The sequence below is a fragment of the Mustela nivalis genome (assembly GCF_964662115.1).
Source record: "Mustela nivalis genome assembly, chromosome: 11".
NCBI lineage: Eukaryota > Metazoa > Chordata > Mammalia > Carnivora > Mustelidae > Mustela > Mustela nivalis.
Window position 1 is genome coordinate 74,894,284 of NC_139030.1, and position 17,084 is coordinate 74,911,367.

The 17,084-nt window shown below is 43.7% G+C and overlaps 1 protein-coding gene across 3 annotated transcripts in view; it reads right to left on the bottom strand.

Annotated features, from left to right (window-relative positions):
- DIS3L2 (DIS3 like 3'-5' exoribonuclease 2) overlaps positions 1 to 17,084 on the bottom strand; it is a 359,703-nt gene that overhangs the window by 76,474 nt on the left and 266,145 nt on the right. For all 3 annotated transcript variants that reach the window (XM_082690641.1, XM_082690643.1, XM_082690642.1), the window contains exon 12: positions 13,956 to 14,063. In XM_082690641.1, coding sequence (XP_082546767.1) covers positions 13,956 to 14,063 — 108 coding nt within the window. The remainder of the gene's footprint in view (positions 1 to 13,955; positions 14,064 to 17,084) is intronic.

Consider the following 17,084-nt stretch of genomic DNA (forward strand, 5'->3'; position numbering starts at 1 on the left):
GTGGGAATCATCCTATGCACAGATTTAAAACAACTCTGAGGCTGGGGAGGCGCGGCTGGCTGGCACAGCCAGTTGAATGTCCAACTCTTGGCTTCAGCACAGATCATTATCTCAGGATGGAGACTGAGCCCCGCTTTGGGCTCCAGGCTCAGTGCCAAGTCTGTCTGAGATTCTCTCCCTCTCCCTCCACTCCCAGCATGCACTCTCTCTCTCCCTCTCAATAAAGAAATAAACAATATCTTAAAAAAAGAAAATCCTAGGCCAAGAAAAAGCGGAGAGGCAGCAGAGAAGCAAGGATACCCATCACTGCCTTACATACAAGGGCAGCAAGAAAGCGAAGACCCAAATGGGGGTGGGGCAGGGTTCCCAGGGGCAGCATGCCTTACAGCATGGGAGGAAGGTTCCTCTCTGGACAGAACACCTCATTAATCTCCCATTTGGAAACTGTCTTCACATCAACGCCCCGTCCATAACCAGCGCCAGTGGCAGGAGACAAAAGGACAAAGAGTTTTTCATGGAAAAGTAAAAAAGCCACGAGGAGCTTCATAAACAAAATCCTTCCGAAAGAAGATCCTGTCCTCCTCTTCTCCTTTGCTTCATCAGGGGATTTGGGTCACTCCCTTTCTGCAGGCTGCAAGTTTCCCGCATATTCTCTAGGACATGGCTGTCTAAATGTCAGCTTAAATACTGTGCCAAGGGCACTGAGGGCAGATGGCTGGAAGCACCCTGCTGAGGAAGGAGTGCACAACATGTACCTCCAGACCTCCTTTCCCGTACCAGGTAAGCGAGGAAATGGCACAACCCTGGAGGGCATCTGGCCTGCTTGGGCTGTAGGGCACTTTCATACCTACTGCCTTTTAGAATCTCTTCAACACCTCTGATGGAGTGCACCGATCAGCCCATTCCACAGCTGAGAAAATAGGCTGGCAGTCTGAAAAGTCACACAGTCTCCTCACTGGCAGCCAAGACTGGGTCTGTGTCTCACTATGTAAGATTCAAAATTCAGTTTCACATGTGTCACACCACAGCCGAATACACTGTATTTCAGCTGAGACCGACAGTAAGGTAAAGGAGTCAAAGCATGCCTCAAATATATACTAACTTTCTCTAATTTACAGATACAGAATTGTGAGGAAATGTATCCTTTGAAAACTGTCCATTTCCATCAACCTATATTTTAAAATTTACTTTGAAAAGAAGGTCAGCACCTCCCTAAGTCAAAGCTACCAAGGACACTTCTGGAAAGGAACTGGGCTGAAAGAGGAAGGGCTCCAAGACGGCTGGGAGAGTCTGTGGTGGAAGGTGCTAGGGACTGCAGTGGGCACAGCCAGCAGGATGGGTGGCTGCTGGCTGAGCAGCAAGTGGGGGTCTCCTCTGCTCATCCTGTCACTTTTTAAAGAATGAAGAAGGCCAGGTTAGGATTACAGAGTAGAGAGTCGATGGAAGCACAGTCCACAGTACCCTTCATTTAGGCCTGGCCATGTCTTCTCCTCCTGTGTGGAGAGGCTCTGAAGCTGCTCTGGGCCCACCACAGGCCTTTGCCAATGGTGGGGAGGACAGAGCCTGGGCTCAGAGCAGAGGGCTGCGAGTTTGCCAGCTGGTTGTAGTTTATAAGGCAGTTTGTTTATGTGCTAGACTTTTCTGGAAGATTTATTTTATAGAAAACAAGCCTGAGTAAACTGTGTACTCTTATACTGTCTCAAGCCACCTGCTATCAGCCTAGCCTGCTGACCCTTGACTATAATTGGGTCCCTTCCCATCCTGATCAAGAGACAGCTGTCTAGACTTCTAAGCTTAAGAGGAGGGAGACGAGGCAACTTCCTCAAGTGTTTGCCTCGGAAACCTAGGAAATGGCAGGAACATGAGAGGAGCCTGAAGGCCCGGATGTGGTTAGGAGACAAGAATTCCATTCCTATGACAGAGGATGAGGGCACCACGCCTGAGTAGTCCTGGAAAAGTGTTCTCTTTACCTCAGACAGTTGTATGGGGCTTGGGAGGCCTAAGGGCTGTGTGGGAAGGAAGCTATAGGTGGAAGGAGAGGGAAGAAAGTGTAGGAGAGCAAGGGAGGGAGGCTTCCGAGGACTGGGTTCAGAGAGACCCAGGAAATACAAAATACAAACTTCTAAAGCCACTGAGGTTCATTTACTCAGCTCTAGCCGTTCAACAAGACCAACCTGGCCCATCTCTTAAACACAGAGGTCCTTTAAAGACACCTACCAAAGCGACCCATTGTATTGTTTACTAACCCAAAGGCCCGAATCTTTAGATTTAATTCAAATACATTATTAATAACATCAAAATGCAGGAGATAAGCTGATTAAAGATAATTCTTAGCTCTTTGCCTGACACCCTTATAAACTAGAAATGTCTTTTTTGTTTTTGTTTTTGATCTCTTGAAATTATTTTGTTTTGAATCCTTACTTGAGTCCCAAGGATTCCCAGCAAAGTCTGTGCTCATGATTTAGTCTGCTGTTACCCTGAAGTGACCCTTAGGTAAGCCTCTAATTGCCCGGTGCCTTCATTAGCAAACTGGGTCATGAGAGGCCCCGAGAACACAGCAGCGTTTTTCTAAAGGCTCCTTTGGTCTTGGGTTGTTCCTACAGGCCTGACATAAAACAATTCTGCCCCTGCCTCCTCGAAGAACTAAAGATGGATATTCGGGGAACTTTTCTATTATCCTCAGAATCAGCCTTGGAAGCTATTGTCTCTGGGCAATAGCATTGGGAGCTACTGGGGCTGGATTTTCACTGTAGGGTCTGAGGATGAAACACAAAACCCAACAATGTGTTTCTGTGTTGGTAACCAAAGCCCGAGGGGACACGACACTGCATGAGCCCAGGCTCTGCAGGCTTGCTGCGAATGCCACAGTGGCCCAGGATGCGCACACCATTTTCTGTTTCAAGTTTCCCAGGATTCCCACAGGTGGCAACTGGGGAGCAGTGGGGGCGAGAGCCTGTGGAGAGGTCCGCATGGGGAAGCAGGTGGTGGGCCTCTTCCAACAACATGAGCCGTGGAAAGCCCTCAGCCCCCAGGACACACTCAGAACTGCTAAGAAGACTGCTATAGATAAAAAGGCCTCGCCCAGGGGAACCCCAGTTCATTTACGCAGACTGAATAAACAAAGGACTGAAAACAGGTATGCAGTTTACTTTACAAATCATTTTCAAGCACACATGACACTGTGCAGCATGGGGAGGAGATTATAAGATTAAGAGTGGGTTCTGTTTACCAGGATGTTAAGATCTAGGAGGACAACAGATCTGTGCACAAATGGCTCTTAAGGGCAGTCAGGTGCTGCAGGGTGGAGAGACGGGAGAATGGATTCTGAGGGAAGGGAGCACCTTCCCGGACTTCAGCAGGGGTCCCCACTCTTCACTCCCTCCGAGCTGAGAGTGCTAGCGGGGGCGGGGGGTGGGGGGGAAGGGTTCCTCTCCTCCTACTGAGGGCTAATCCCTGACCCAAGGTTTGGGTCAGGGCCTCCCAGTCATTTGTGACCTGGCTCCAAAAATCTGTTTCTTCTTTCCTCATTTTCAACAGCTCCTTTTCTATTCGCCTTCCCCTATAGCCTACAAACATATTCCAATATCTCTTATCTGGTTATTAAAAGGAAAGAGGAAAAAAAAAGTCTCAAAGCAATTCTCATTGGAGAAGAAAAAGAACTCTATAAATGCACCATTAGGAGATAACTACTGTTTCTATTTTGATGCATATTTAATTCCTGTATCTTCAGTACCTTGTGTCATGCCCAAACAGAGCAAATATTCAATGAGTCTTTACCAAAGGAATAAAGGAAGGACTAATAACAGAGGAAGCGGCATTTTAGATGGATCTCAGTGGTAAGTAGGATTGGTGCTGGTAGAGATGAGGGGAAGGACATGCTAGGAAGAGGGGAAAGCATATGTAAGGTCTCTGGAATGTGGCAATTTGGGGGCCAAACAAACCCTTCAGTGGCAAGAGTAGAGTCTGAGGGGCTTGGAGGATAGCTGGTAGACAGTCATGAAATGGCAGAAGAGTGGGTAGAGGTCTGTGTACATCACACTCTGGAGACTGGACTTCTGGGGGAAATCCTAGCCCACCACCATGCTGTGAGAGGATGCTGAGCAACAGAGTGATGGGACCAGAGTCACCTTCTGGAAGGTCATCTAACAGCACAGGGGAAATAGAATGGAGAGCCATGAACTGGGTCTCTCAGCGTCCCAGGGGAGGATGGCAAGGACTTGAGCAGGGGGCGGCAACTGTAGGAACAGAAGAGAGAGGACTGATTAGAGACACCTGGCGAAGGGAGAAACGTTAGCGCAGAACAGATGTGATGGGGCAGGTGTGAAGAAAGCTAGATACTGAGAGACCAAGTGGCTTAGAGAATGCTGATGCCATTAAAAGATCTAGACAACACAGGCCTTAAGCCCAAGTTGGAATGGGTGCATGTTTTACTGCATGAAGAGAAGGGAAAGGATGAGGGAAGGTGGAGAGGGGCTGTAGCTCTCTGAAGGGGGTTTTCAGCAGATCCAGCAGCTGGTCCCTCTGGTTCCCAGGAAGAGTTGAAAGTCACCTGGGAAAATGGTGGCTCTTGAGGGAAGAGGAGAGCAAGGCACCATGGAAGGCCCAAGGCACCATGGGCCCTCAAATAAAGGTTTGAGACAGTGGTGCTGGTCGTAAATAAAAAGGATTCCTAAGTAGCAGCTTAACTGGCAAACACCATGGTTCTCCCACAACGTCCAACATTCCACATGGGTGCATCAGGCAGGGCCTGGACAGATTTTCCTAGAACTACTGGGAATGGGCAGAAACCTGACAGGTGCTCTAACATGGCTGTTTGGGGAGTATGATTTCTCGATGTGGTCAGGTCATGAAAGTTGGGCTGGGGAGCGGCTGCCTAGGAGAGAGGTCAGTTTTATAAGAAAGGCCAGGTTTTCCCATGTGAGCAAAGGTGCTCCAGGAAAGGAGAAGAGACTCTAGTCCCAAGATAACTTTGTAGTCCATGCATTCCTAGCAGAGAAGACAGGGAGAAAATAACGAAAAAAATCCTATTGTAAAGACTTTTTAGATTTTATTCTGAATGAAAGACTGGAGAGTTTCTGAAAAGGAGAGACACGACCTAATGTCTGACTTAGAAGGATCGCTCTGACCACTGTGTAAAGAGGAGATGAAATGGGGCAGCTGAGGTGAGGAGGACAGTTAGAAGGCTGCTGTGGTCCAGGTGGGGGGATAGCAGCTTGGCCCCAGGTGACAGGGCTCAGAGCAGTAAGGAAGGGGGAAAGAGTCTGGAGGCAGTTAGAAGGCAAAGCTGAGGTGATTTATTGGTAGACTGGATGTGAAGGGTGAGAGAAAGACCAAAGTCAATAATGACCTTCTGGATTTTGGCCTGCATCAATGGCTGAAAAGAGGTTGCCCTTGATTGAAGTTGAAATAAGCAACATCTGGAGCACACTCCCACATTCCAGCTGAGCCAGATGGCACATGGCGGGGACGCTGTGGGAGAGGCAAGCCATGGATCGCTACTGTCATTGTGAGACCCTTCCATTATTGTTCTGAACTTTGACCCTGGCGTTTCATGGTTCTAAGGTTCAAAGACTCAGTAATCAAGTCCAATTATTGCTTATGATCTCTTCAAAGCATAACATTGGTGTTTTTACAAAGGTGACTTCAAATGAAGATATCTTCTGATGAGTGGGGCACACAGGACACGGTACCTGTTTGCACAGCCTTAGTGCCAAGGGAGACAGAAGTGCTGGAGATCCCAAGTTCACACTGGTCTCTCACGGTCAAAGTGGACTTCGTGGTACCAGAGTTGGATCTTATGAAGCACAAGATGTCGCTGGGTTTGTTTTCCCTCATGACAATATAAATTTTTGAAATCAGAGAACAATGCTCTCACCACCAGTATGTGAAAAACGTGCCCAAGAGACCCTTCAGCCTGATGATTCACAGACCTGTGCCCCTGGGGCAAATAATACATTATATGGTAATAAAAACAATGAAAAAAACCCAGACCCTTCCCAGTTCATTGACCTAAAAATCTGGGTATTGGCTTAATGAAAGCATAGACAACCAAGATTTTTTAGTGTGGCTCTTTAAAAAAAAAAAATCTAGTGGGTGTTTGAAGAAAGTTGGAATGGCCTTTCTAGAGCTGGTCATGCCTGCTCCAGAAAGTAAGACGTTCTAGGAGACTAAGGAAAAACGCAGAACTTTCTCCACTTCAACTGCCAGTGAGGCCGGCGGCCATGTAGTAGCAGCGGAAGGCCGCAGGGGGCGCTGCTCTGGCCCCTTCTAAGTCCAAGACATCACCAGTGGAGCAACCACCACATACAAACCCAGCCTCAGGCTCTGGCTGCTCTCCTCCTCATTTACTCCCGGTTCTTGATGCGGGGCCCCCTTCCTCCTCAATGGCCTCCTTCGGCTCCCTGTCCCTCCTGCCTGCTTCCCCTGCCCCCCGGGTTAATGCAGGCTTTCCTTGCTTCTTGCCAGGGTCTTGAACAAGCCCCACCCCCCGGACAGGAGTCTGGCGTCTGACATCTCATTTCATGTATCTTGACTGTAAGAGGTACTCATGCAAAACTACATCTCAGGACAACCAACCCACCGGGCCCACCCACTAGGTGGTCTCTTGGTTGTGCAGGGTATGGCCAGTGGGTCTTGCTCCATGATGGTCCCCAGCCCAAAGCCCCTGCACTTCCTCTTTGGCTTAGTTTGGGGGAGGCTTGGTCTGGTGCCCTTCTGGACCCTGTGCCTACTTCACACCTGCTCTCCAGCCCCTCACATGCCAGAAGTCTTGCTCACCAGACGCTGCCTCCAACAGAAACCTTAAAGACCAATGGAGTTTTCAGACTTCGCTTCTTTCGAGTTCTTCTTTTATGACCCTCGTATTTTAGTAGTTCATTAGATCAGGCAGCTTTTTATTTCTTGGGTTTGAGGCTGGCAGGCATAATTGAGATTCAAAGTTCTTTTCTGTTGACTCAAGTCAGTTTTCTTCTATGGGCTTTTATTTTCTATTTCAACTTTTGCAAAAATAAGCATTTATAAAAATATAAAATGCATGTTTTCAAAAAACATTAGAAAATACAAAAAAGTAGAGAAAATTACTCATACTCTTTCTACCCAAATACAACCACTATTGGCTTTCTATTTTATTTCCTTCTGATCTTTTTCCATTCATTTTTCCCCCCATGCATGGGTCCCACCTCCACCAAAATATGATTGCTGGCATACTATCTTCACAGTTCCTTCTTTGTATCTCAGATCATATTTACTTCTTTACTTTTAAAAAGGAACTTATAGGGGTGCCTGTGTGGCTCAGTGGGTTAAAGCCTCTGCCTTCAGCTCAGGTCATGATCCCAGGGTCCTGGGATCAGGCCCCACATTGGGCTTTCTGCTCAGCGGGGGGCCTGCTTCCCCTTCTATCTCTGCCTGCCTCTCGGCCTACTTGTGATCTCTCTCTGTCAAAATAAATAAAATAAAATAAATAAATAAATAAAATTTTTTAAAAAAGGAACTTCTAATCAGATATTTAGGGGTCATAAAAACCAAACTGACTTGTTTTGCTTCCACTTGTGACAAATCAGTTGGAGACAATCAGGGAAATGTAATTATGGACTGGGTTGTGGATAACACCAAGGCATCGGAATTAATTGTTAGGGGTGCTAGCATTATTGTTATGCAAGAAAATGTCCAAATTAAGTCACATATCAAAATATGAGTGAAATGACATTATGTCTCCGGCTTGTTTTAAAATACTTTAGAAAGAAAGAAGGGGGGGGGTTGCCAGTAGTGAATCTGGGAGATAGGGATGGTGGGCTTATGTGCTATTTTCTTTACTTTTACGCATTTTTGAAATTTTTCAAAGTAAAAATTGAAAAGTTAAAGTAGCCATAGTTCAAGCAGACAAACAGTGTTAAAGTCTAGTTATGAAAACCAGCAGCCCTCTGTCCCTTTCCTTGCCAAGGGTAACCTCTTTCACCTTTGCAGGTGGTTATGTTGCTGGCTACTTCCATCTTTCTACCTAGCCTGCTTGATGACTACTTGGTTTTTCAATTTTAGGCATTATTGAAAACCCTTCACTATAGAAGAAGAGAATTTATTTTTCTTTCCACATGCACTCCCTTCCCCCAACCAACCCACATAACCGTTCCAGGCCCTCATCTTCCCGATGACGACATCATCACTACCAGAATGAAGTATTATGACTACGTACATATTAAGAATGCTATTTCTTCCTACACCACTTTTTTATTTTCACTAGAATTAATAATTATCTCATCTTCATTTGCTTGATTTTTCTTTATACTATGTACATGAATCCACCCCAATCTTTCCGACTGTCTAAAACAGTGGTTCTTTTTTTTTTTTTCTTGAAAGATTTTATTTGCCAGAGAGAAACACAGCAAAAGAGGGAACACAAGCAGAGGGAGTGGGAGAAGGAGAAGCAGGCTTCCCGCCGAGCCAGGAGCCCGACATGGGGCTCGAACCCAGGACCTTGGGGTCATGACCTGAGCCAAATGCAGATACTTAATGACTGAGCCACCCAGATGCCCCTAAAACAGTGGTTCTTAAAGTATGGTCCGTGCCCTCCTGGAGGGTCCCTGAGACCCCTCCAGGGGCCTATAAGGTCAATGCTGTTTTCATAATAATACTAAGGCACTCTTTGTCCTTTTCCACACGTTGACATTTACCCTCGCAGAACAAAAGCACTGGTGGGGTAAAGTTCGACCGCCTTGGCAGGAATCAGGCAACAGCAAAACCACATCAGGGGCCGGGGTACCCTCTACCACCTCACCCACAGCAACAAAGAAGCTACCTCGCTACAGAATGTTCTTGATGATGCAGTACAAGTTTTTAGTTTTATTATGCCTCAATCTTTGAGTCCTTTTCTCCTTATGCTGCTTGCTCAAGTAGTATGGTCGTCTTGGGAAAAGGTGTTTCTGTAACTTTGACCGGTAAGCTAAACTGATCGCTTTTTTTTTTTTTTTTTTTTTAACAGAACACCATTTTACCTTAAGGAACAAATATCACTCTAGCTGTGGTTCTTTGGCACTTCGAGGAAAACAACTGCATTATTTATTGCCCATGATAAAATTTGAGCTTTCGCAAATATTAGAATTTTGGAAACCTTGTATCCAACACATGAATGCGTGTTTCCTAATACTTAAAATCTTACCTAAATCAGCAGAGGCACTAACCAAGGTGATATTTTGAGATCATATAATGAAATGTTCACATTTAAGAGATCAGCATAATGAGCCAGTGTTTTCTAAATGAAGTAAATTTTCTAAGTACATGATAAAAAAAAAATCTCTGTATGGGTAAAAGATCCATTTAAAGTATAAAACAGATTTTACTGTAACCCAGTTAAAAAAAAAAACTCAACTGATATTGTATTAATCTATGGGGGTGGCCCTCACAGTATACCCTAGTGAGGGGGGCTTAAACCACATTGATTTCTCACAGTTCTAGAGGCTGGGAAGGCCAGTGTGGTACCTGGTGAGAGAGGCTCTCTTCCTGGCCTGCAGGCATCACCTTCTCACTGCGTCCTCACAGGTCTCTTCTTATAAAGACATTAATTCTATCAGATCAAGGCCCCACCCTTATGAATTCATTTAACCTTAATTATCTCCCTATAGGCTGTACCTCCAAATATACATTGTAGGCCTCAGGGCTTTAACATACGAGTTTTGGGGGTACAGAATTTAGTCTGTAGCACATACAGTTTCGGATTCTAAGACTGGAATTAATTTTTAAGGAACTGCCGAATTCTGGTGTAGTACAAGGACAAATATCCACAATTATCTGAAAAAGTGATTAAAATACACCTTTCTTTCCTAACGACCTGTCTGAAGCTGGATTTTCTTCACAAATGTAATTCAACCAAAATAACTTATTCTAACAGTTTGAATATAGAAGCATATATGAGAACCTCGTTTAACATCTTTAGTACAGATGTGAAAAAGATTTACAAAAATATAAAGCCAGCTTCTCTTCTAAATTTTAGAAAATGTAGTTATTTTTCATAAAGTGGTATTTATTTTAACATAATGGATTGGGCTTAGTATTATTACCTTAATTTAAATAGGTAAATGCTTAAAGTTTTTATTGGTTTTAATTTCTAATAAGGTAAACAGTGGTAATTCACATGAACAGAAGCATTCTGAGGTCATCAAAGACTCTTTTTAGTGTAACAAGTGCTGGGACTAGAAAGTTCTATAACTGGGGCGCCTGGGTGGCTCAGCGGATTAAGGCCCCTGCCTTCGGCTCAGGTCATGATCCCAGGGTCCTGGGATCGAGCCCCGTGTTGGGCTCTCTGCTTGGCAGGGAGCCTGCTTCCTCCCCTCTTTCTGCCTGCCTCTCTGCCTACTTGTGATCTCCCTCTCTGTCAAATAAATAAATAAAATCTTAAAAAAGAATAAAAAGAAAGTTCTATAACTGCTGGTCTAAATAATTTCTCAAGAAATTCAGACACATAGCTCTTTTAACCATTTCATTTTCTTAAAGACAGCTCTCTTAGAGCCTTTGGGCCTGCTACAGTCTGGACTATCTTCTATACCTCCCTAGGACCAGTGCCCTAAGGGCTTCCTTCACCATCATCTATAGGTGTCAGCCAATCATGGTCCAGGGGTCAAATCCCACCTGCCACCTACTTCTCTTTTTAACTTAAATTCAATCTAAGGAGCATACAGTGTATTATTAGTTTTAGAGGTAGAATCTAGTGATTCATCAGTTGCACAGAACACCCAATGCTCATTCCATCACATGCCCTTCTTAATGCCCATCTTGCAGTGATAGCCATCTATTTTTAAGGAAAGTTTCACTACACCACAGTCATGCTCTTTCATTTATGTATTGTCTGCTTTTGCACCACAGCAGCAGAACTGAGTAGTTGTGACAAAGACCGAATGGCCTAAAAGCTAAAAAAAAAAAAAAAAAAAAAAAGAAAAAAGAAAAAGGTACTATTTTTATAGGAAAAGTTTGTCCTTTTCAGAGAAAATTTCCCAATCTGTGATCTAGGTGATTCTTTCACTGCTTTCTTGGGTTGGTTTATTTGCTCCCAGAATCCCAGGTCTTCCTCCTTCTGACTTACTCTTTCACTCTGGTAAAGCCCATCTTCTGGTAGCTTCTGAGAAAGGGTATATGAGAGATACATTTTTTTTTTTTTTTTTGAGGCCTTGCATGTCTGAAATGTCTTTTCCTACTCACACATTTTATTCAGAACTTATCAGGGTACAGAGTTTTAGCACAAAAATCAGTCTTTTGGAAACCAGGAAGCTTTGTTTCAATTGCCATCTAGCTACTAGGCTTATAATACAAAAACAGTCTGAAGGTATTCTGAGTCCTGATAATACTGTATGTGACTTTTCTTTTTTCCTTCTTAGAAGCCAAGAGGATCTTTCCTTTGTCCTTGATGCTCTGAAATTTTATGATGCTGTGGCCTGGAGACGACATGTATCCAAACATGGTGCTGGGGCATTAGGTGCTTTCACGCTGGAAAGTCACATCCTCTGGTAAAGGGACAGTTCCTGAATTATTTTATTGATCATTTCTTCCCCCTCTATTTTGACTGTTCCCTATTTCTGGAATGTTCACTGAACAGATACTGGCTATCCTGGACTAGTTCTCTAATTTTCTTACCTATTCTATCTCTTTCTGGGACAGTTCCTCAACTCTGTCTTCCAACCAGAGTCTTGAATCTTCGTTTCTTCTATCATGTTTTAAATTTTCATGAGCTCTTTCTTCCTGCACCAACCCATTTCTTTTGTAAAGTATCTAGAGGTTATGACATCATTTCTTTGTTTTTTTTTTTTTAAAGATTTTATTTATTTATTTGACAAAGAGAGATCATAAGTAGGCAGAGAGGCAGGCAGAGAGAGAGAGGGAAGCAGGCTCCCTGCTGAGCAGAGAGCCCAATTGGGGACTCGATCCCAGGACTCCAAGAGCACGACCTGAGCCGAAGGCAGGGGCTTAAGCCACTGTGCCACCCAGGTGCCCCCATGACATTATTTCTTTAAAAAAATTCTCATGGGCTATAAGTGATAGTTTCTTTTCCCCTGTAGAGTCTGTTTTGCCCTAGTTGCTTTTTTCTGTTTGTTTACTTTGGTTTTTTTATTTCATGGAAGAGGCTCTGGTCTTGGTTGTCTCTCTCTCTTGTTAAGTAATCTCTACACCCAGTGTGGGGCTTGAACTCATGACCCAAGATCAAGTGTTGCCCATTCCACCAACTGAGCCAGCCAGGTGCTCCTTGGTTGTCTCTTCACATGTGAGAATGAAATACTGAAGTGCTGATTTTTAGTGAAATCCTAAAAAGTGCTGCTTGTGTTGGTGGAGCTTTCTGCCTCTAGGCTTTTCTGCAGGGAGACACAGCTGGGCTGCAGGTGAGGAAGCCCCCCGCCCCCCAGGTTCTTATCTCTAAATCTTCATCATACTCAGACTCCTCAAACAGAAAAAAAAAAAAAAAAGTTTCTTATCTCTTGACTCAAGGGTATAAGGCTTGATGACCAGAATTCTGGGCTTGGTTGGAAAAGAAAGCTAAGATTTTAAACATTCAGGATGCCAGCACTCACTCGACCTCTCCCAAGGCCATCAGGTGTGCTTGGTGTCCTCTAGTTTAGACATCCTTTGCTTTATCCCATCCAGAGGATACATTTCTGGTCTTCTTCCCACTTATGGCAGGGGCGATCTTTCTAAACAAATTTTCAAGCAGTACGGTCAGTTTCCTCCTCACCCACCTCTCCTCTACTTTGTGGAGTTATGTGGTACCATCGATTTCTGAATTTCTTTAGGGTTCTGCTATGTCAAGTCGGGTTGTTTCTTGGCCTTCTCCATCGTTGGCTCAGGATTCAGCTTTCTCGGGACTGCTAAGTCAGTTACCACTCATCCATCTGCTTCCAGCTTCCAAAATTTTGTTGCTGTTGTCTGCTCTCCCATTCTCTTTGTCCTTGTGGGTTTATGTCTTAAAAAAAAAAAATCTCTTCACTGTTGTTTTAGTGAGGTTTTGGGAGGGAATGAAAGTGAATGTGGGTATTTGATCCTCCATCTTTATTTGGAACGTCTTCATAATTCAATATCTTCTTTTTACTTCCACTTAATATCACAGCATAAACATTTCCTATGCTCCCACGAGGTCTCTGTCACAGCATTACTAACTGTGTCACATTCCACTGAATGTCACATCTTACTTCATTGTTGCATTTTTTTTTTTTTTTGGATGTTTAGGGTTATTTCTGTTTGTGGGGGAGGAGACTGGTTTTCTTTTCTTTTTTTTTTTTTTCCTGGAGCTATCTTCCATTTATCTGCCTTACTTCGACCCTATCTTCAGGGAATGCCTGCTGACATTCTTCTCCTTTCTGTTCTTGATCCATGGTTTCATCACCACTGGCCTTGATGATAGCATTACCTCGGGTCAATTTAATTCATCTTTTTTTTTTTTTTTTAAATTCATCTTCAAACTACTGGGTCACCGGTACTACACTGGAGCACTCACCTTCCTACAATGGCACCTTTCTCAGGACACTTCAGAGGAATGCTAACATTCAGAATTCATCTGTGACTGGCATTTGAGGCTCCTAATAGTTTGATTTCACCCCACCTATCCAAACTCACAACCCTTTCCCCAAATGTCCTCTCGGAATGTTCCCCCTTTCACAGCCAAGCCACATTTGCCTTCATGTCCATATTATCTCCTGCCCTAAGCCTCCCCACTTGACCTTGCTGACAGAATTTCTTCCCTCCCCTGAGAAAAGATAAAAAACAAGTAACTTGTTTCTAATTGCTTAGGGTCAGTCTGGCCTTCTAAGTGGACTGACGGCTCTTTGGGGGCAGGGGGCTCTTTTCTGTTCTCCCCTGTGGCGGCTACAGTGGTCCCTACAGTGCCCTCATCCTCCCACCACGGGGTTCCAGCTCCGCCTCAGGCACCCAGGGGATGATTAACAGGGACTCACTAAACGAAACGGTCACGTGTGTAAGTTGTTTACCTTGCCCTCTGGGGTTAGTGTCCAGATCACGGAGAAGGTCAGCTTGTCGGTCATGGGATGGAGGCTGCACAGTTCCTCGCACAGCAGCCTGGGAAGCATGGGGATGACCTGCAAACAGAGAACAGGCCTGTGAGCACTTTCCTGCAGTTTTACCACAGGTTTAGAGCAGCCCCGAGGGCAGAGTTTTGGTGAACACCTTGAGCTTCCAGAACAAGCTCAAGATGGAGGAAGCTTCTCCCCCCAAAGACTAGACCATCTGGTACTTTTTCCACGAGCCTCTAGAGAAGTGGGAACGTCAACTGGAAAGGTGAGAAGAATTGGTAACAGGGAAAAAGTAGGTACATTACAGCGATGAAAAACAATGACTTTTTACTAAAAAAAAGTCTATATACTAAAACCGAAGCTCTAGAGTCGAATGACTTGTACTTTTGGGTGCAACTGTTCCAGTTGAACTATATACTTAAGAGCCCACTGTCTTATATTTAAGTCTTTAATTCGAGCTAATTTGTGTGTGGTGATGTAAGACGGGAGTTTAGTTTCATTCTTTGCATGTAGCTGTCAGTTTTCCCAATGTCATTTATTGAAGAAATCATCGAAGATTGGTTGACCATATATACATGGGAATCATTTCAAGCTGTGTATTCTGTTCTGTTGGTCTGTGTGTCTGTTTTCATGTTAGTACCATACTGCTTTGATTATTATAGCTTTGTAATGTAGTTTGAAATCAGAAGTGTGGTGCCTCCAGTTTTGTCTTTGGTCTCAAGATAGCTTTAGCTGGTCAGGGCTAACTTTTGCAGTTCTGTATGAATTTTAGGATAGCTTTTTCTATTTTTGTGAAAAATGCTACTGGAATTTTGATAGAGATTACATTGAATCTGGAGCTAACTTTGGGTAGTATGGGCATTTTAACCACTTTAATTCTTGCAATCCAAGAACACTGGGTGTCTATCTTCATACTTATTTGTGCCTTTGTCCATTTCTTTCATCAATGTCTTATAGTTTTCAGTGTACGGGTCTTTCACCCTCTTGGTTAAATGTATTTCTAAAAATTTTATTGTTTGGGGTACTATTACAAGTGGGATTGCTTTCTTAGTTTCAAAATCATCTCACATCTGTTACAATGTCTATTACCAAAAAGATAAGAAATAATTAAGGATGTGGAGAAAAGAGAACACTTGGACATTGTTGGGGGGACTGTAAATCGGTGTAGCCATAATGGAAAATAGTATAGCAGTCCCTCAAAAAATGAATAATAGAACTACTGTTTGACCCAGCAACCCCATTTCTGGGTATATATATTCCAAGGAAATGGAATCAGTACCTTGAAGGCATATCTGTGCTCTCATGTTCCCTGTAACATTACCCATCAGAGCAAGACATGGAAACAACCTACAGATCTGTCAGCAGATGAATGGATAAAGAAAATGTATATATACTCATATATACTATGGAATATGATCATCCATAAAAAAGAAGGAAATTCTGCCCTTTGTGACAACAGGGATGAACATAGGAGGGCATTACACTAAGTGAAATAAGCCAGACACAGGAACTCAAATGCTGCATGGTATCACTTACATGGCAGTGGCCGGGGGAGGAAAAATGGGGAGATGGAGGTCAAATGGCACATAGTTTCAGTTATAAGATGAATCAGTCCTGAGAATCTCAGGTACAGCACAGTGACGGCAGCTAATAAAGGGGGTTGCACACGTGAAATCTGCTGACAGTAAATCTTAAGCACTCTCACCATGCACAAACAGAAGAGCTAACTGTGTGAGGTGATGGATGTGTTGTTCACTATCTTCCTGTTGGCAATCATTTCACAATATACATGTGTCTCAAATAATCACATTGTACACCTGCAATATATACAATTACATTTTGTCAATGATCTGCCAATAAAGTTGGGACAGATAAAAAAAAAAAAACCAAGGGGCGAATGTAAACTCATGATGGCATTTTACTGTGGTAAAATTACAGCTTCAACACTTTAGTGATTGAAAATATCACAACCGACCAAATTGCTTGTTGGAACATTAACAGGCTACTCCAATAAAATATCACACGTTTCCTAGAGGAACACTGTGGTCAACTAGTCATTCATACTGCAGTTTTTTTTTTTTCTTTTTAAAGATCTTATTTATTTGAGGGGTGCCTGGTTGGCTCAGTGGGTTAAAGCCTCTGCCTTCGGCTCAGGTCATGATCCCAGTGTCCTGGGATCGAGTCCCGCATTGGGCTGTCTGCTCCGCAGAGAGCCTGCTTCCTCCTCTCTCTCTCTGCCTGCCTCTCTGCCTACTTGTGATCTCTGTCAAATAAATACATAAAATCTTTAAAAAAAAAAGATCTTATTTATTTGTGAGGGAGAAACACAGAGAAAGAGGGAACACAGCAGTGGGAGAGGGAGAAGCAGGCTTCCCGCTGAGCAGGGAGCCTGATGTGGGGCTCGAACCCAGGACCTAGGGACCATGACCTAAGCCAAAGGCAGATGCTTAATCACTGAGCCACCTAGGCAACCCCATACTGCAGTTTTTTAAACCTAAATTATGTCTTCCCCTTATTGATCTTTCTAGTCCCTAATATACTGATCCAGTGATATACCTTCTTTCATTAAAAAAAATTCTCTCCAACTTACTTTCAAATGATGACTTCAAAGCTATCCCAGAATGCTATCTGTTTTCCCTGAAGTTCCTGAGATGAAGACCGTGTATCTCCCTGCATGTCCTGAAGACACCTCAGACTTACTCTTCCTTTTAAATCTATTCCTTCTTCCACTCTTCTTGATTAACAGTATTATCATTCACCCTGTCCCCAAACTAGAAACAGCCACAAATAGCCCTTTCCTCAACACACTGGCTGTGGACTCCTCGACTCACAGTATCCAGTACAGATAATGCAGCTCACGCTTGACCCTGCCTTAAGTAACTGAGAGGCAGTAGGCAAGAGAGAGAACTCAGTACTTGTTGAGGTAAAGTTATCCAGTTATTTGTCAGCAAAAGCAAAATAATTCCTACTATTTCTTACTCTGTGTAAGAAATCCTAGTGGTTTCTAACTCTGTGTAAATGGTACCTGTACTGTTTCAATACAGTAAAATTTCACATGGAAAAGTAACTTCTAGAACTCACAGCCCA